This window comes from Ovis canadensis, chromosome 7 (assembly GCF_042477335.2).
Source record: "Ovis canadensis isolate MfBH-ARS-UI-01 breed Bighorn chromosome 7, ARS-UI_OviCan_v2, whole genome shotgun sequence".
In the NCBI taxonomy this organism is placed as follows: domain Eukaryota; kingdom Metazoa; phylum Chordata; class Mammalia; order Artiodactyla; family Bovidae; genus Ovis; species Ovis canadensis.
The window spans coordinates 65,136,598-65,158,529 of record NC_091251.1 but is presented as its reverse complement, the minus strand read 5'-3'; the positions used below and the strand labels follow the sequence as shown (position 1 = coordinate 65,158,529).

The 21,932-nt window shown below is 37.4% G+C and overlaps 1 protein-coding gene across 1 annotated transcript in view; it reads right to left on the bottom strand.

Moving 5' to 3' along the window:
- PRTG (protogenin) overlaps positions 1-21,932 on the bottom strand; it is a 138,584-nt gene that overhangs the window by 12,740 nt on the left and 103,912 nt on the right. The window contains exons 12-15 of the mRNA XM_069596441.1: positions 6,853-6,948; positions 6,007-6,193; positions 5,227-5,354; positions 25-195 (exon numbers count right to left, since the gene is read on the bottom strand). Coding sequence (XP_069452542.1) covers positions 25-195; positions 5,227-5,354; positions 6,007-6,193; positions 6,853-6,948 — 582 coding nt within the window. The remainder of the gene's footprint in view (positions 1-24; positions 196-5,226; positions 5,355-6,006; positions 6,194-6,852; positions 6,949-21,932) is intronic.

Genomic DNA, 21,932 nt, shown 5'->3' with positions numbered 1-21,932 from the left:
TTGGTAAATTCTGGTCATACTTACCTTCTCGATGGAGGACCTGCCACTCCCCTGCAATCCAGGCCTTCCTGGATGCGTACAATATAGTATAGCGCGTCACAACTGTCTCTGGCCCATCAGGAGGTCTCCATGAAACCAGAGCAGTGTCGTCCTCTATCAACGTCACTTTCACTCCAACTGGTGGGCCTGCTGGTGCTGTGTGCACATGCAGAAAATATTGTATTATTAGGAGAGAATGGTCACTGAGTTATTCAAATACCTGGACAGGTACAGATGAGAGTTAGAAACACTAGCAGCTGCTATAGCAACTGCTATAAATGGTCTGTCAGCTTGCACAGACCATTAGTGATATACCAAAATATGTTTCTCTTCTTTACCACAAGCCTAATCTTATTTTTATTATGTTTAAATCATTAAAAAGAATATAAAGGAGATGGTAGATTCCTGGATAAAGAACTGCTGAGTCAAAAGTTGTCAGCATTTTTAGGGCTCTTCATACTATTTTGCCACACTGACAACTAGAAAGGTTTACAGTTCCACCACTGTACCACATAACTCATCCTTTTAGGTACTGAATCTAAACTACACCTACTACTAAAATGCATATAATGTATACTTAACCTGATCTAGGAAGCCACTCAAGAAAATACTTTTGAGACTGAAATATTCAGTTATTCTCCAAACGCTGTGAATCAGTGAGTTTATAGAACAGACTTTAGACTAACACCTTATATCTAAAAAAGGTAGGGAAGTCTTGGGATTTCAGCTGATCCCATGTTCACTATGAGCTAAAGGTGTGAAGAGCTGGATTTGAACACCATGTCATATATGGAATATTGTCAAAACCATAGCAAAACAGCCCAATGTTCACCTAAATAAATATCCATTGTTTTCTCTAAACATCATTAAAAAAAGAGCTGTAATGGTTCTTAGAAATCATCTACACATTCGCCCTTATTCTAGAGAAAAGGAAAAGCATGGAGAGATACACTGTGTTCTTCAATTGGAAGAATCAATATTGTGAAAATGATAATAGTACCGAAAGCAATCTACAGAGTCAATATAATCCAAATTATAAATTACCAATGGCATTTCTCATAGAACAAAAATTTTTACAATTTGTATGGAAACAAAAGATTCCAAACAGCCAAAGCAATCTTGAGAAAGAATAAAAGAACTGGAGGAATCAGGCTCCCTGACTTCAGACTATGCCACAAAGCTACAGTAATCAAGACAGTATGGTACTGGCACAAAGATAGAAATACAGATCAGTGGAACAAAATAGAAAACCTGGAAATAAATCCATGCACCAATGGTCAATTAATTTATGACAAAGGAAGCAAGACTGCAAATTCTTGGAAAGATAGTCTCTTCAATGAATGGTGCTGAGGAAACTGGACAGCTACATGTAAAAAATGAAATAGATAATTCTTTAACACCATACACAAACATATGATCAAAATTAATTAAAGACAGAAATGTGAGACCAGAAGCTGTAAAACTCTTAGAGGAAAACATCGGCAGAACAGTCTCTGACATAAATCACAGCAGTATGTTTTTCAATCTGTCTCCCAGAATAATGGAAATAAATACAAAAATAAACAAATGGGACCTACTTAAACTCAAAAGTTTTTGCATAGCAAAGGAAACAATAAATAAACCAAAACACAGCCCACAGACTGGGAGAAAATATTTGCAAATAATGTGACTGACAAGGGATTAGTTTCCAAAGTTTATAAACATCTCATGATGCTTAACATCATCAAAACAAACAAACCAATTAATGAATAGGCAAAAGACTTAAATAAACATCTCTCCAAAGAAGACATACAGGTGGCCAAGAGGCACATGAAAAGGTGTTCAACAGTGCTATTACAGAAATGCAAATCGAAACTACAATGAGATATCATCTCACACCAGTCAGAATGGCTATTATCAAAAAATCCACAGACAATAAATGCTGGAGAGGATATGGAGAGAAGGGAACATTCCTACACTGTTGTTGGGAATGTAAATTGGTACAGCCACTATGTAGAACAGTATGGAGGTTCCTTAAAAAACTAGAAACAGAGCTAGCATATGACCCTGCAATCCCACTACTGAGCATATGCCCGGAGGAAAACATGATCTGAAAGGATACATGCACCCCAATGTTCACTGCAGGACTGTTCACAATAGTCACGACATGGAAGCAACCTAAATGTGCATTGACAGAGGAATGGATAAAGAAGATATGGTACATGGAATATTACTCAGCCATTAAAAAGAATGAAATAATGCCATCTGCAGCAACATGGATGGACCTCGAGACTGTCATACAGAGTAAAGTCAGTCAGACAGAGAAAGGGAAATATCGTATGATACCCCTTACATGTGGAATCTAAAAAGAAATGATACAAATGAACTTACTTACAGAATAGAAAGAGATTCACAGGGTTAGAGAATGAACTTGTGGTTGCTGCAGGGGAAGGATGGGAAAATTAGGGAGTTGGGTTATTTACACTGCTATAGTTAAAATGGATAACCAACAAGGACCTACATGGAACTCTGTTCAATGTTATGTGGCAGCCTAGATGGGAGGGGAGTTTGGAGGGGAATGGATATATGTATATGTGTGGTTGAACCCCTTTGCTCTTTACCTGGAACTATCACAACATTGTTTGCTAATCAGCTATACCCCAATACAAACTAAAAAGTTAAAATTTTTGAAAAAGAGTATGGTACTAGCACAAAAACAAAAATACAGATCAATGGTACAGGATAGAAAGTCGAGAGATAAACCCATGCACCTATGGTTACCTAGTCTATGACAAAGGAGGCAAGTATGTAAAAGAAAAGAGAAAAGGCAGTCTCTTCAATAAGTGGTGCTGGGAAAACTGAACAGGTACTACATGTAAAAGAATGAAATTAGAACACTCCCTAACACCATACACAAAAATTCAAAATGGACTAAAGACCTAAATGTATGGCCAGACACTATAAAACTCTCAAGAGAAATCACAGACAGGGACTTCCCTGGTGGTTCAGTGTCTAAGACTCTATGCTCCCAACGCAGGGGGCCTGGGTTCAATCCCCAGTGGGGTAAACTGGATTCCGCATGCCACAACTAAGACCCCAGCGCAGCCAAATAAATAAATAAAAATAATATTAAGAAAACATGGGCAGAACACTGACATAAATCACAGCAAGATCTCTTTTGACCCACTTCTTAGAGTAACAAAAATAAATAAATGGGACCTAATTCAACTTAAAAGCTTTTCCACAACAAAGGAAATCATAAGATGAAAAGACAACTGAGAATGAGAGAAAATACTTGCTAATGTAGGAACTGACAAGAGATTAATCTCCAAAATATATAAACAGCTTATGCAACTCAATATCAAAACAGACAACCCAATCAAAAAATGAGCAAAGACCTAAACAGACATTTCTCCAAAGAAGATATACAGATGGCCAGCAAATACATGAAAAGATGCTCCACATTACTGGTTATTAGAGAAATGCAGGTCAGAACTGCAATGAAGTATCACTTTACACCAGTCAGAAGGGCCATGATCAAAAACCTACAAGCAACAAATGCTGGAGAGGGTTTGGAGAAAAGGGAACCCTCTTACACTGTTGGTGGTAAATGTGAATGATATAGCCACTATGGAGAACAGTATGGAGGTTCCTTAAAAAAACTAAAAACAGAACTACTATATAACCCAGTAATCTCACCTTTGGGCTTATACTCAGAGAAAATCGTAATTCAAAAAAATACATGCACCCCAATGTTCACTGTAACACTACTTACATAGCCAGGACATGGAAGCAGTCTAAATGTCCACTGACAGAAGAATGGTACATATATACAATGTGGTTCATATATACAATGGAATATTACTCAGAGATAAAGAGGAATGAAATTGTGCCATTTGCAGAGAGGTGGATGGACCTAAAGACTGTCATACAGTGTGAAGTAAATCAGAAAAACAAATATCATATAACATTGCTTATATGTGAAATCTAGAAAAAGAATACAGATAAACTTGTTTACAAAGCAGAAATAAAGACAAAGATGTAGAGAACAAATGTATAGATACCAAGCAGCAAGAGCGGGTAGGATGAACTGGGAGACTGGGACTGACGTACATACACCAACTATGTATAAAATAGATAACTAATAAGATTCTACTGTGTAGCACAGGGAACTCTACTCAATGCTCTGTGGCGACCTAAATGGGAAGAAAATCCAAAGAAGAGGGGATATATGTATATGTAGAGCCGGTTTATTTTGCTGTTTAATAGCAACTAACACAACATTGTAAAGCAACCATATCCCAATAAAAGTTACTTTTTTTAAAAAAAGAAATGCTGGAACTTCCTTGGTGGTCCAGTGGTTAAGAATCCACTTTGCAATGCAGGAGATGTGGGTCAGATTCCTGGTCAGGGAACTAAGACCCCACATGCAGCACAGCAACTAAGCCCATATGCCACAACTAGACAGCCTGCGAGTTCTGCAGCCCACACCACAGCTAGCGAGCCCATGCACTGGCACGAAAGAGCCTGCATGCTGCAACTAAGACTCAATGCAGCCAAATAAATAAACACTAACTTAAAAAAAAATTTTTTTTTTTTTTTCAGAAAAAGGAAATGCAGGTTTAGAGACATGAAATATTTTAGCAAGTGCTATAGATAAGTTACAGAATTGGTGCTCAATCAGGTATCATGTATACTGTACTACGCACAGCATCAAGCTACTACTCACATTAGGTTCTAATGTGGCCTCCTAATATCATTCAATTGAAGAAGCAAATGGCAACCCACTTCAATATTCTTGCCTGGGAAATCCCATGGACAGAGGAGCCTGGCAGGCTACAGTCCATGGGTTCGCAAGAGTTGGACATGACTTAGCAACTAAACAACATCATTAAATACATTATTTACTTACTTCCATTTTAAATTGCCTGGGTGCAGCCTTATACAGTATACTTCTTCTTAGAAAATGTAGCACCCCCCTAAAATGACCCTAAGTTTAAATTCACTTGCTTGTGCAACACATTGAGAGGAAAAATGTTTTTACTATAATAAAGGAAAAGAAACTTCAAAAGTTAAGAAGCAACACAAATATATACAGGTAGACTGGTAGGTGCCAACCAGGGTAGACTCTTCTTCAAAGTGAGACACACACACACACACACACACATATCAAATATGTAGGTAAAACCCACAAGTTGCTTTCTTTACCTTCTGGAAGTGTAGAGTGGTAGACAACTGGGCTCCAGGGACTGGAAAGTTGATCCACATGCAGTCGAACAGCAAATTCATATTTGGTGTTTGGTTCTAGACCTTGAACCAACATGTGAGTTTCTGATCTATAATAAGTAGTAATAAAATTGTTAGTACGTTGTTTCTAAAAGATTGTATTTCCAATCAATATAGGTTATTGTTATTGTTTATTACCTATTCATTTTCTTTAAAACAAATTAGGAATCTAATTTGACTATTAAAATGCTATATTTGATATTATAGAAATAAGCCTAAAAGCGGCCTCTCCAAGAGGAAACTAGAAATTAAAGAGTATAAATATGTCCCAAATCAAAGGGATTTCCTCTGAAATACTGGAAGTCAAATCATCCCTTTAAAGCATTTTATGGCCTTCTAACTATAACCTAGCAAACAGAATAACTAGGTTTATTTTTTGATGTAATCTGAAAATTGTCTTGTTTCTTTCCTTAAAAATGCTAAGTTTAGCTGACTGAAGGTCATTAATATTGATAGTTTCTTGTCTCATTTTGCTGTGTGAGTCTAGGGAAACAAAAAAAAATCATTTTTGAAAATTCAATTTCAAAAAATGTGGTTCTCAGCATTGAATATGTAAAGATGAAATCTCCCACCACTGTATACATAAAATAGGTCCTGGGACAAATGCTTACAGCTGAAGCTCATGCTGGCCCAAGATGGTAAAGAAGGAATTGTGAGTGGGGAGGAGAGCAAAGAAAACAACCATTAATAGAAGTTACATACGTTTGAAGGTACAGAACCAAAGAAGCATTCTGCAGGCCAACGGGGTTACAGCGGATGGTGTAGTTAATCATCTGTGCCGTGGTGAACGCAGGCCTCCTCCAATGCAGAAAGATGGAAGATGAGGTGTTAGCCTTCGCATAGAGATGGTGGGGGGGTGGTGGAGGAGGAACCATGCGATCACGAACAGCTATTGAAAAGGACAATGTTACTTTGCCACATGGTATAATATTTAATACAGAAAGTTGTAAAATGGTAAAATCGTAACACCCCACCCTTTAGGTCTTTATTCCATCAAAGGTTCACAGTGGTCTAGAGATACATTGTTTAAACCTGAGCGACTCTTCCATGAGTTAGATAAGGAATCAAATATTATCAATACTTAAAAAGCAAAACAGAAGCACAGAGGAGTCAAGCTACCAGCCAAAAATATTCAGAAAGCCAGCAGTAGACTTAAAAACTAGACTGACATCCTCTTTAGTCGCAATAAAACCAAACAGCTTTCAGTAGCAATAAAACTAAACAGCAACTGGAAAGAAACAACTAGTCTCAAGGTTAAAGGAGATAAAAGAAAATATATGTAGGTATTCAGGGTTATTTTCCCAGTTTAATTTCTAATGATCTCTTGCATGCAAAACTAAAACAGGTTCTTATGACTAAACAAGTCTCAAATAGTTACTGAGTATGCACTTGGTTCAAAATACTATGTTGAATATCCTGGAAGATAGAAAAGTAATAAAACCATCAAGGTATCCAAGTAGTAAAGAGACTTAAATTTAAAGAAAGACGATGAGAAAAGAAGAGTATGAGTCTTACATAGTGAAACAAGCTACTGTAGCTCTTACTTACACACGCATCCCGGTGTACTAACTGTCTGATCCGCCTGGTAGCCATCTTCTATGTTGTTGTAAGCTAGCAGTCTCACATGATACTTCCTTCTTGGGTCTATGAAGAAACCAACAGGTAATAATTCGATCCAGCTTTCTAGATGGGAACAAGGGTGCTACAGATTTTCTAGATTTTGGTTTTAAAATCTTGTGAGTGAGTTAAAGCTCTAAGTAAAATGAAAATTTTCTCTCTCCTTGTCCTACACAATGACTCAGCAATTCACCTTTGCTATTGTGACTAGACAATCACAATAATACCAATTAATAAAATTTTACTTTATTTAACCTTACTTCAAACGAAAACATTACCACCACTGTTTTCTCCCTTCCTCAACTGACCAGACACAGATTGTTGATTTTAAAAGCCTTGGGCTGACTGATGGGATTCCTTACAAGTGGGGTAGTTAACTTAAAAGCATGGAAATCAAACTGAGATTGTTTTCCCCCTAAGAATTACAGCTGTCATTCTTTAGTACCTTTGAAAATGTTTATATCCATGTGTTAACTTCATTTCATCCTATGCCCTTTCCTCACACTCACATTTCAGTTGAGAGCTATATTTATCAAGAAAGATGAGTTGGAGCTCCCTCTACTGGAGATCACTAACTATACAGAAACTAAAAGTCTACTCCATACAATATTAAAACAAAAATTTTTTTCAGGCTTTTGAGGAATTAAGTGGTTACAAATTTTAAAAAATATACTTTAGGATATATTTATGAAGCTTAATGATATAAATACATTTAAATGTTAGTGTTTATGATAACACCTATAGAATAATACTTGCTTAAGGCAAAAATAAATATTATTCAGAAACAATGTAATTCTTTCTTCCCCATCTTCATTGAGGTATAGTTGTTTAATATACAAATAAAACTTGTACATTATATATATTTAAAGTATATAACCTTGATGTTTGATATGGGTATACATTGTGAAATGATCACTATAATCAAGTGAATTAACAGATAGACCCATTACTTCACTATTTAACCATGTGTGTGTATGTATATATGTGGTAAAAACATTTAAGATTTATACTCTCAGTAAATTTCAAGTATACAATACATCAATGAGAACTATAATCACCATGCTGTACATCAGACCTCCAGAACTTACTCATCCTCCATAACTGAAACTCTAGCCATCTCCCCATTTCCCCACCTGTGGTAACCACCGTTCCACTTTCTGCTTCTGCGAGTTTAAGTATTTTATATTCCATGTATAAATGAGATCATGTCATATTTGTCTTTCTGGCTTATTTCATTTAGCATAATGTCCTCTATTTCATCCAAGTCATGAAAATGGTAAGATCTTTTTCTTTATAAAAGCTGAATAACATTCCATTGTGTGTGTGTGTGTGTTTGTGTGTGCGTGTGTGTATGCCCCATTTTCTTTTTCTATTTACCTGCTAACAGGCATTCAGGTTGTTTTCACAGCTTGTCTACTGTGACTAATGCTGCAAAGAACATGAGGATGTAGATAACTCTTTGAGGTACTGATTTCATTTCCTTTTGATATATACCCAGAAGAGGGACTGCTGGGTCACATGGGAAGTCTATTTCTAATGTATTTCTACATTATAATTCTCTAAATAATAATAATAATAATAACCATAAATAAATCCACAGGGATTTCACAAAGGAAAACAATCATAGTAGATATATCAAATGCAAAAAAACCTTAGAATAATATAATAAAAATAATTATATACTGAATTCAAACATTTAAAATTCAAAAACAAGATGTGAAGTTTACTAAATTTTCCAATGTAATTTAAGACTCTGTATAAATATTTTTGAAATGGATGCATTGTAATATTTAATATTAAATGCATTAAAAGGATATCCTAAAATATAAAATTTTTATTTCTGTTCTGACAAAATTACACAAGAAAAATTCATACAACTTAGAACATTTCTGTACTTTCTAGATAGAAAGGTAAGAAGACTAACAACATTTCACCATCCTATAGAAAATATCTTTTAAACAAAACACTGTAAGACACATGTTATTCCCATTTTATAAACCATCATACGAAAGTGTTAAGTAGCATGTCCAATGTCACACAAAGCTGAACCAAGAACTTGTGGATATTTTTATGACAAAAATACAGGGCATTTAAATGTACACAAATACAAGTGCCTTTGTCACAGTAAGTATGTCTTCAGATAATGCATTTTAAAACAGAAATTTTCAAATTTTATAAGATAATTATCAGAAAACATAAACACATTTGAGTTTCATCACTGAAATGATCTCTAATATTCAGCACTGAAATTCTAAGATTCCAAAGGCTTCTGTTCAGATCAGTGGCTACTTTTTGAATCTGTTTTCTTCTTTCTTTCTTCCTATTGCTGTATTCATTAGTCAACTGAATCCAGAGCTCCGCATTACAAATTCTCCCTGTGAATGGGTACAAATGCAACTCAATCCACTCTCTGCAGAAGTTCTTCGAACATATTGCTTTATCCTCTCTATTCAATCAGAAGAGTACCTTTAGGACAGCCTCCTGAGTGTGATGTGTTATGCCAGGAGTTACGAGACATAGAAAAGGAAGGATGAATCAGCATTTGACGAACGCAGCTCATGTTCTCCTGGAACCAGACACAGATACAGCTAACTCTCCTAGAAGGCTGATTTTTGTGAAGGGTTATGAGTAGAGGTAGAGAGATTAAGCTTTTTCCACTGTGCAAACAGTCGACCAACACTTCATAAACACCTCTCCGGAATGGTTACTTATTTTTAGCCCTAAAATTGATTCTTCATTTTCCTCTTTTAAAAAAGTGAGCTGCTTACCCCAAGTTTTAAACCCAGAATTAACCTTTTTTGTTGTTGCTGATCAGACAGAAGCAGCTTAAATTTCCTAGCAAGATGAGAGAACACAGTTGGTTCCTCAACATGCCCCATACCTGGCTGTTACCCACTCAGCACAGACACCAGCAAGCCCTACACCAGGAGAGGCAGCTCTTCTGAGGCCCCCTGGAAACCATCCACGTGGCCAGAGCAACCATCTCCACCGCTGGGCTCCTTCCCCTTCAAGTCCATGTGAGGTCAGGTAAAGGTAAACCACAGACAGGCAAATAAGTATTCAATACACTGAGTAAACGAAATTCCTTTCTATCCACATAAAAGAGATAAAACATGAACCAGGATAATTTTGGAAATTATTTTAGTAGAAAAAAAATTTTTTTAGATATACTGTGTGTGTTAGTCATTCAGTTGTGCCCAACTCTCTGCAATCCCATGGACTGTAGCTCACCAGACTCCTCTGTCCATGGAATTCTCCAGGCAAGAATACCAGAGTCAGTTGCCATTCCCTTTTCCAGGGGAAATTCTCAACCCAGGGACTGAACCCAGGTTTCCCTGCATTGCTGGCTGATTCTTTACTGTCTGAGCCACTAGGACATACTAGGTAGGAAAAATAATGTAAAGGAAAGGGAAAATTCATTCACATTTGTTCACATGTGATCTATTCTTCATGCTCTATGAAGAATCTTACTTTAAAAAATAAAAAGTTCCAGGCTGGGGACCAAGCTGAGCTGTGGGCCACTTGCATTTGCCATGTATTCCTCTCTCTTGGGCTGCAAAAATATGACTCCAATTTTAAAATCTAGTCACTGTATTATTTTGGTTTGTGAATCCAGAGACCCCAGGAAAAACCTGGCTCATTCTTATTTGTCAGTTTGCTAGAAATTTCATTTCATCTACTTTTGTAAATTTAAGAGGGGACCCAAGGACCAGAAGACCTCAAATAACATTAAAGATGAGCACTGCTGGTGTTTAGCCATTAAGTCATGTCCGACTCTTTGCAACTCCATGGACTATAGCCCACCAGGCTCCTCTGTTCATGGATTTCCCAGGCAAGAATACTGAAGTGGGTTGCCATTTCCTTCTCCAAGGGATCTTCCCAACCCAGGGATCGAATCCACGTCTCCTGCTTGGCAGGCAAATTCTTTATCATTAAACACCAGGGAAGCCCATAAGATGACCATAACCAGGCAACAAGTTACCAGCTAAGAAAGAAAACAGAGAACAGTTGCACAATTAACAAAATTAAAGATATGGAATAAAAAAATAAAGTTTAGGACCAACATGTTAAGTACAGTTAAGTGCACACATAATGAACCTCAGCAAAGCAGCACAAGTCATAAAACTCTGCAGTTCCCCAAAGACCCTGTGATGATACAAAAGGGACAAAGCAGAGACTCAGGATCAATGTGAAATGCCCCAGGGAGTGAGTTTCCAGGGCCTGTTAGAGGCTTCTTGAGTCAAGCACTGCCACGTATGTGGTGCTTGGTTACACAAGACTCAGCAGACTTAAACTCTGTGGTTTCAGGGCAAACCAGCAGAGTCAGGAAGAGCAGCCACAAAGAACAGCGCAGGCCTCCTCAAAACCCAGTGAGGAGAGAGCTGGTCCCAGTTCCTTCAAAACTCAATACCAGGGGCATAGAAATCACTCCTCAACAGGGCTAATTTCTTAATTGATCCCAGTGGTGATAGGTAGCATATGGATTTATGTTAAACTTGTCTAAAGCTTTAGCAATATATAAAGATGAAGGGTCAGGAAAGGAAGCCCAAATTAATTTAACACATATCTGACTAAACATTTTGATATGTAACTCTGGAGTGTCAGTTTAAGTTAATGCGCTCAAGATTTCAGCCAGATTAAACTGTCTTTATTAGGGAGTCAACCTGTGGCCAAAATTGAAGCTCTCCTTCCTACAACACGACTACGGTTCTACCTTTTATTTTTTCTCCACTGGCCAAGGACCCACCTCTCTTTCTTCCCTGTGTTTCATTCTCACTATCAGTTCTTCTACATGAGTGTCACATAAGGGACGATCAGAACCAGGAGTCTAGCTGCCAAGAAAGAGTTCACAGGTAGCAAATATACACTTATCAAGTGTCTACTAAAAGTCAGGCACTTTACAGAAGACTCAAGGATTAGAAAACTCTTAATTTCAACCTGCCAACAGGAATAGACTATGGAATGAATATGTGTACTGTTTACCAAATGCGTAACCTTGAATAAGTTTCTTAGTTTTCTAAGCTTTAATTTCATTTGGAAAATAGGGATATAATGATTTATAGGAATTTTGACAGTATTAAATGAAATCATGCCTATTAAGGGCTTTGTACAGTTCCTATAATTAGTAAACACAACATTACTGCTGTTATTATGTGAGTAAAGTTGCCTGGGATAACAGAAAAGGCACTACCAAACGCAGGGTGCACTTAAATTTGGGAATCATCTTGCTGAAAGCAAATGAATATGAAGGCTATTCATTCATACAAGCAAGGTTCAGAATCCAGAATACCAGCACATCAACAATTAGCAGACAATGAAGCTGAGCTCTAACTACCTTCTGTCCTCATTAACATTCCCAGGTTCGCAGAGCTGGCAAAAGCTCTCAAATGTGTATCAGAGTTGTACACATATTGAAGGAGCTGTGTTTTGTGTTTATGGCCACTAAGAATGCTTGCTGTTCTGGCAACCACGTCACATGGTGTACAGTCCTCTTAGTGTCAAACCCACCTTCGCCTATGTCTTCCATATTAATTGAATACATTATCATCTGCTAACAAACAACCTGATGAAGATAAATGCTTAGGAAAGCAACTTAATAGATTTCTTCCCTAATGGAAGAACAGTAGATTGTTTCATATAAATGAAGTATGGGAAAATCTGAGGACTAGCATTGGATACATCAAGCAGATGGATACAACAAATTGATTTATTGTTAATTATATCCAGTTTTAACAGTTAGATGTTTATTACCTTTCACTGACAACAACTTGGAGCAAAAGAAAAAACAAAGATCAGTACAATGAGACTCCTTGTAATGCCCAGGTCTTTTAAAGATGCACAAAGATTAAAACAGAACCTGCTTTAATTCTATGATTTAACAACCATGCATTAATAATTGTATCTTGACACAAAATCTTAAGTAACCTACTAAAAGTGTTGGTATAATATTAGCCATTTTTCACTGCAACAGGTTTTCAAAGACCAGAAAACAACAACAAAAAACCCCTGCCTTCTTCCAGGGTTTTACTTAAATAACTTGCATTTCTCTTCTCTATCACTAGATGGCATCTGTGTGCCTGTTAAGGAGAAGGATGACTCATCTAGCTATTAAGGTGGGAGATATTCTGATACCCACTGAGACATGAAAGAACAACTCAAGTGCCGGAAATGTGCAACTGCTTTGACTGTGCATGCTAAGTTGCTCAATCGTGTCTGACTCTTTGCGACCCCATAGACTGTACCCTGCCAGGCTCCTGTGTCCATGCGATTATCCCAGCAAGAATACTGGAGTGGGTTGCCATTTCCTCCTCGAGAGTGACTGCTTTAGTTTCACCATATTATAAAGACTTGATGAAATGCAAAGCTGTAGAAAGGGGAAAGGGCTGCCCTGGATCAGTTTTTGTCATACTCAGAAGTATTTCACGTGAACGTTAAAAACCTGTGAATGAGATGCTGCTTTTGTCACTTGTCCTCTACAGGACAAACAGAAGACAACTTATCTAATGGCTCAGCACTGCTAGGAAGCCAAGAGATGGCTTAGCAAAAGGGTTAAGGGCTGAGATGTCAGACCCAGACAGCCTGGATTCCAATTTACCTTGGTCATTACTGTGTAACTTGGAAAGTTTATTTTCTCTCTTTACCTTTGCTAAAGTAATCTATACAATGGATGTGATGATGATGATAAAACATCTTTCTCTTGAGGTGGTGGGAGGAAGACAGAAACTGATTCACTTGAAGTAGTGACAGTATATAATAACATCAACAATAATAATAAACTACAAATAAAAATGATATACAGATAAAAATACCGATAGTAATAAACTAATTAGAAACAACAGCACTAACTATTCACTGGAAGGACTAACACTGGTTAGTGTTGGAAGCTCCAACACTTTGGCCTGAAGCAAAGAGCTGACTCACTGTAAAAGACCCTGATGTTGGAAAAGACTGAGGGCAGGAGAAGGGTGGAACAGAAAGATGAGATGGTTGGATGGCATCACCAACTCAATGGACATGAAGCTGAGCCAAATCCAGGAGATAGTGAAGGACAGGGAGTCCTGTCATGCTGCAGTCCATGGGGTTGCAAAGAGTCGGACACAACTTAGTGACTGAATGACAACGAGAAGCATCTTATGACCCCTAATCCCTCTTCCCTCTCATGTAGAAGGGCAGAATGGTATAATGGTGAAAAGACAGGCCCTGGGAGCAGGTAAGACTACTTGGGTTCCAACTGAGTTTCCTCTTCTATAAAATGAGGATTAAATGAGTTTATATACACAAAATGCTTTTGAAAATGTCTGGCACTGAGTAGGTGCTTTTTAGTTCTAAATAAATAAATGTAGAGGAGGGGGCTGGTTTGAGAATCGGGGGATTTGGATTTTAATCTTGGATTTAGTAGCTGTGTGGCTGCAAAGGTAGTCTCCTGGAATTCAGTTTCCTTGTCTTTAAGATTAGGAAACTGAAATATTTCAGTTGCTCTCAAATTTGTTTAGGTAATAGTGTACTAGGGGAGCTAAGACAAAGATACAAATAAGCACCATGCAAGATAGGAGTAACTGCTGCAAAGAGATTTGTTGGAAGTCTAAAGGAATTAAAAAAGAGGGGAAGCTTACTAGCAGTTTGGGGCATGGAGAGGACACCACAGAAGTGCAACTGAGCAGAATCTGACCTTTTAGTAGGCATGGGGAAAAAAGAGATGGAGGAAATAGAAATAGTATAAAACAAAGGTTTGGGGACAGGAACACAAGGATCAGGGATGAGCAATGAAGAAGTACTCAGTATAGGGTGCATGAGTGAGTGTTACAAAGAAAAGCTGGGCTGGGGGTGAGATCTCAGGGGGCTTTGAGAGCCAGGCTAGACACTGCAGATTTTATTACATAAACTTGGGAAATAGCTGACTAAATGGGACTGTTGAGAGAAAGGATGAATGAGAAGGAGTAAGAAAGTTCCCGAGTTTCCAGCCTGGGTTGACCGACAGAAATAGAAGAGGATATGCTTGGTGGAGCCAGTGACATGCCAAATCTGAGATGCAGAGAAGCGCTGGAGTCCAGCTGACCAGCAGGTGACTGGAAGTGTGGACTGGAGCCAGCAGTTAGGATGAAGGAGCACATTCAGCAGTCATTCACACAGAAGAAGGGGTGTTACAGGACAGAAAAGGCAGCAAGAACTAGAGACTGAGGGCAGGAAGGGACGTGGACCTGAAGACTCATGAGGAGAACCAGGAAAGTAAAATACCATGGAAACCAAGAGAAGGTTGGCTGACAATATCCAAAGCTGCAGAGACAGCATCAAGGGTAAGAATGACATTTGGTTATCTAGGGCCTTTAACAAAATAAATTCATCAGAAAGGGGTGAGGTTAGAGGTAGCAGGAAACATGGAGTTAAGGAGCAAGGAAGTGGTGGGACATCTGAGGCAGAGTTATGAAGGCAATGAAAATGCATTTTATTATGATGTGTAACAAAATGTTAATAGTGGTATCTGGCTCTATATGGCAAAATTTTAATTACTTTGCTTCCTGTAACCGTTCTACAATAAATATGAACTGCTGTAATAATAATATTAAAGAATTGTTGGGAAAATGTATTACCTTTTATATGCCAACAAACTACTATATGCTTATTTGCATTTATCTTAAATAATCCTTACAACAACCCTATAAAATAAGAATTATTTTTATTTTATAAATATACTTCTTTATAAGTAAACTGACTTCCCTCAAAAAATTAACCCAGAAGGATGTGATGGGTGGGAGGTGAAGGGGGGTGGTTCAGGATGGGGAACACATGTACAGGCATGGCAGATTCATGTCAATGTATGGCAAAACCAATACAATATTGTAAAGTAAAATAAATAAATAAAACTGGAAAAGATTAAACATTTTTTCTATATAAAATACCCTCCAATCTGATTCAGATCTCTTTGATTCTTTAGTATGCTAAAAATAAGCTGGGCTTACTGTAAGTTCACTTAGTATATCTTCTACAACATAGAGCAGTTGGGCTTTTTAAAACTTGCTTTTATTGTCCTTCAGCTTCAATACTGTGCTTATGGAATATGTGATAAAATCAAGGGTCCATGGTTTTATAATCACGGATGTTTAAGAAATCAGACAGCAAAATGTAAGAACAAATTTAAAATTAAGAGAACACATTCTAAAGAATGTCATCCTCTCTACTGAGTGGCTTTATGACTTCAATTCTTTTTCTGGCTTGATTCCGGGTTTAGGTTATCTCTAAAGTAGGCTCTGAATGGGGGTGATATTAATATACAATCAAAGTAATCAAATACAAAATTAGAAAAAAAACCCCAAATAATCATACATGTAACCAGTAAGGAATAAAATTTACTTTGAAGAGGAAGTATTTAAAGAGTTTCAGTTCTTCTGGATTTTGATCACTATTCCACCAATGGGGCTTCCTGCCTGCCAATGCAGGGGACGTAAGAGACACAGGTTCAAAGGTAAAAACTAGAAGGCTCGCTTTGTAGGAAGCTCTTACACCAACACTTTCCCCCAAATGCTATAAAGACCAAGTGCTCTCTGACTGGTGATAAAGACAGATGGCAAAACTAATGGACACCGTTTATGGATTCTTTGCGATGATACTGACATTTCTAGAAGTTTGGCTTCCTGGACAATGCATACCAGAAGACAATTATTTACACAGTATTTAGCTGTGGACAAATAATAAGAGATAACATCAGGGTCATGAAAACCAAACCTCTGTTTCTCCTGGCGGGGGCTTGCTGGTGAGGCTCCAGAAGCCTTGACCAGAGCCAGGCCCATGTGGACAGATCAGAGGTAGATAAAATTAAGAGAAAACTTGAGATCAGGACCATGAGAAAATTCATACTCCACAGCAGTGAGTCCATCTCTGACACTTCTAACATTCAAACTTCATGAAGACAACGAGTTTTATTACCCATCTTTCAATGGAAACTTCTCAGGTGGTGGGAAAAATAATCCTCCTAGGGCCAGAGGAAGGTAAAGCAATCACGTCTCCTCTGGACAGCCCCCTGCCACTTGTTCAATTTACAGACAGCTTAATAAAACGTCTTAAGAGGACAAAAAGCGTTACCTTAAAAACCACTATGTATTACTTTAAATACTTACTTAAACCGCTGCTAAAGAAAGCTTTGCTTATACTTTGCTTATACAGTGTCACAAGATATCCTCAAAGGATTAAAAACAATCAAATAAATTAGAATATACATGCAAAGGTAATCTGAAAGTAGCAATCTGAAAATCAGCTGCTAGAAGGTCAATATATGAATACCTTATAAGTAGGAAATGCTCAGAATAAGTGAGAAAGGTGACATTTTCAGGGATGAAACTAGCGTCTGGCCAAATGTCCATTTTTAATTTAATCTTTTGTGCTACAAGGTTTTGTGTGAGCCTTTTCAGGCCCATTGTTCCCCTGTGGTTCGACTGGAGAGCTCCTTGGTCTGGATAGCCAGGGTGACTGCACTGCCCCCAAGCCTGTCCTTCTAACACAATACCCCCATATAATTATTCAGAGAAGAGGCCAGCAGTACGGACCACTGTGACACCTGGGTCATGGCCTCTGACACAGAATCTGGGGCCAGACCAAGTCTGGTTCAACAGCAGAGGAGCAGAAAAAATGCCAAGGGGGATGGGTGGGAACGGAAAGCAGAGTGAAATAACTCTAAAATGCCATGTTTAAGCAAAGTAACAAAAACACAAATCACATTTGAATGATCTGATTTGCCTTCAAGTTATCTAAACGGTGAAAGACTAGTGTTTCTCTTCTCTCTAAGCCATGTTGCAAATTAGGAGAGCAAGTCTCTTCTAAGAGGGGTTTCTTTGTCTTGTATCATCAGATTTATGTTAAGCATGGAAAAAGCTAGTTCACGAAGGCTGAAATAATGCCTTACATAAATGTGCTAAAAAAAAAAACTAAAAAAAAACCTAAAAAAATAAAAACTAAAAAAAAAAAATAAACGTGCTAGTGTTCTGATAAAAGCTAAGGATTTTTAGCTAAAACAATGCAAATTTTAAACCTATATTAAAAGTTCATTCTTTTGTTAAATTGAATTTCTGTAACGGACTGTTAATCACAAATATAATTCATTTCATTTGAATTTAAATTTAAAGAAAGGTGTTTTTTTGGTATGATCACCATGCCAAAAATGTTATAAATCTGTCTGTGATAATACAGAATATTTATTTGAGTGTAAAATGGAATAGAATGGCAGATGGAGTGGGCAATCCCCCACTCTCCCAACTTTCCTTAAGTGTTCTGCAGAATAGCTCTCTACAGAAGCTGATGGTTGAGTATTTGTCTAAACCTGAAATGACTCAGTTCCTTTTGTTCTGTACCTCCCCCCTCCAAGGGCCTGAAGACAAATAACTCCTCTCACTCCCAGTAAAAACATCCCCTCTCCTACTGCGTTTAGGATAATTTGGAAGAAAGTTCTTTGTATGTGACGTGTGAGAATTAGTTTCCTACCAAAGTAAGTCTATCCTATTGTTCACCTCTATTTTAAAAACCTTCCCCAAAAGACTGGGATTGTTTGGCAAAATCCAGAAGTAAAAGGCTTTCCAATTATATTGTGATACTGATATTTCTTCCTTAATTATGTGATTTCATTTTTATATATCTGTTAGACTTTCAAGACTTTAAAAATCTATTTTTCATTTTTGATAAATGTATTACTTGGGGCTCTCTGGATAAGAAATATTTGGGGTTGAAGATTTCTACTTCAATATTGCCATGAATGAATCTGATTTACATTCAAACACTGAGAAAACAAATCTGAAAATGATACTGGAGACTCCATCAAACACAGTTTTTGATCTTTTATCTTCTTTTTGTATGGCATTCCTTTCTCTTTGGGAATTTCTGTGGAAGAAAATCACCTCAACTGTCTAATTTTGACTGCCACTGAACCTCTCTTACCGAACCGTCAATTCATGGAATTATGCCCATGGTTGATAATTCTTATAGTCTGGGAGGAGAAAAAGAAGGGCTCCAAAAGAGCAGGGGCTTACCTGCTCTGTCAGTCTCAAAATTGATAACATCCTTATAGGAGGAGTGTTAATAAGGCTGGCCAACATATATGTTCCTGAATAATTTAAAATGAATAAATGAATGAATAAAACAGAGCAATTGCCAATGACAAGAATTTCAAACACCAGAAAAGTGTCAGAATTGGGAGGGGGGCATTTTGAGAGGCTGTAAAATTTTCAAAGGAAGTTTACTTAAAGTTGTTACAGAAAATGAAGTAAATTGCTTTATGTTGATATTTCTATCATGAGCAATCCTTACCCTTAAAAACATCCAAAGTACTTGACTTATGCTACTATACTTGGCTTAGCATTTGTTTAAGTAGCTGCTCTGTCTGCCAACACACAGACACTGTCTGTCTGACATACATCATTGCCTTACAAACAATATTGTTATAGACTGACAGAGAGCGCCTATTCATGACAACCACATTTCCCCTGAAGCCATGAAATAAATTTCCTTCCAGGACTAACATTTCTGCCTTTCACTGTCATGGGCTCACCATGCCATTTTGACCTTTTTGTGAGGCAACATGAAAATACAATCTATCATCTCCTGAACCATGGTGACTTGGTTGGAGGTGCACAGTTTCATGGCAAAAACATCTGTGGCTTGATAACCATTCCTCCAAATCTCAGCCCTCGGCAGTTAAAAGCATGCTTACAGGATGGGAGAGAAGCAGGTAGACAGCTTGAAACCAGTCTAAAATTTCTTCTCAAGTATGAAATGCAAGCTGGTGAAATATAAGCTTCATCAGTGATAGTGATAAAACATTATTGTGTTATTTATTTATACCTTCTTTAGAACTCACAAAAAGCACTGTTACAGCAATTTATTTCATCTTTGCTGAATTTATCACTTTGAAATTGATTTTGATGTTAACAGATAAGAGAATTCTGAGAGTTCTTTGATACAAGCAGGTGCAGGTCATTACCATGTTACTTGGCTATAAGTGGTCCACCCAAATTTTATATAAATTAATCTTAAGTCTTTCAGGTAGTGAAAGACACTGAAAATGTTTGAGAGTGCTTGGCAGTTATTCAATAAATCTTTAAATAGTTTTCAACACATATGATAGAGAATCAGAAACAATTTGAGCATATGGAATTAAACTAAAAATATTTTCTGGTAAATAAAATATTCAACAGAAGACCTAAGGTTTCTTACATTCAACCTGAACTATATTATTATAGGGAATTCCTTGGCGGTCCAGTGGTAGGACGCAGTGCTTTCACTGCTATGGCTTGGGTTCAATTCCCAAGCCATGTGGTGGATCCCCCCTCCCCCCACACACAAGAGATACATTATTATAAATATCATTTTATAAATATTCCATGGATAGAAGAAACATTTAGTTGTTTAAAGAAATAATTTGTTTTTAGTTCCTCAAATAAGCTTTAACTGGAGGGGCTACTCTGCAGGATGAGAAAGAATCTGATTTTCTGAACTTTATTTCTCAGTAGGTAAAATTACATTACAATGTATACCACTTGACATAACTTTTAAATATCCTACATATCACTAGAAAACTGTTTTATATAATCAGTTATTTCATAAGTGCTTTTGTTTTAACCATGTGTATACTCATTGTATAGCCGGTCTCAAATTTCATAAGTGCTTCTGTTTTAACCATGTGCATACTCGTTGTATAGCCACTCTCAATTTGAAGGAACTGATCAACCACACAGCACAGGGCGTTTTTGTAAAGAACCTGCCTGCAATGCAGGAGACACGGGTTCAATCTCTGGGTCGGGAAGAGCCCCTGAAGAGGGCATGGCAACCTACTCCAGTATTCTTGCTTAGAGAATCCCATGGACAGAGGAGGCTGGCGGGCTATAGTCCATAGGGTCACAAACAGCGGGACACAAGTGAAGCAACTGAACACACAGTGCTTTCTTAACCTTTTAAATTATTTTTTTAAACATTTTGATGTATTCTCCTTATTATTCTCTTATTTGTATGTGCTTATGTACAAGTATACATATACACACAGTTTTTCTTTTGTAATCAGTATACTTTACACCTAAATACTTGAACGTGATTCCCCTGAGAACAAGGACATCCTCTCCTATATAACCACAATACCATTATTACATCCAGTAGATGTAACAAAAACACGATTTTATCTGATATATAGTTTGTTTTTAAATTTCCTACTGATAATACCCTTTACATCCCTCATCCGCAATTCCTAAACCCAACTGAGGATCACTGATTCTTCATCTAGAACTGTTCCCTGTCCTTTTTCTATCTTTCGTGACAATGACATTCTTTGAAGAATCCTGTCCAGATGTTTTACAGACTATCTCACATCTGGATTTATCTATAATAATTGTTTCCTCATTGTCAGATTCAGACTAAACATTTTTGGAAAGACTATTATACAGGTCAGACTATGACTTTAACATAGGGTTTTGGTTTTATTAAGGGAAATACATCTTAAAATCCACATTTTTTGTAACCGCAAGTTTGTTAGATTTCATAGTTTCACACAGGGCTTTCATAGTTGCAAATTTCATAGGGCTTCCCTCGTGGCTCAGCTGGTAAAGAATCTGCCTGCAATGCAGGAGATCTGGATTCAGTCCCTGGGTTGGGGAAGATACCCTGGAAAAGCGAACAGCTACCCACACCAGTATTCTGGCCTGGAGAATTCCACAGACTGTAGAGTCCATGGGGTTGCAAAGAGTAGGACACAACTAAGCGACTTTCACACACTCACATAGTTTCAAAAGCTTTCCTAACTCCAGAACAGTGTAATTTTCTTAGTGGGCAATTTTATCTCTATTATCTATTTATCTACATTTATCCGTATGAATGTTTGTACTGAACTCTAGCCTGACAAGACAATGCAAAATACCAATACAGTTTTAGGTTCTTAAAAGATTTCTAGAAATATCTGAGATTCTGTGTATAAGTAATGCAAATACAGATTCTTTCCTTAACTCTCAACGACTCACAATGGAATGCCAATTTGTAATACACAC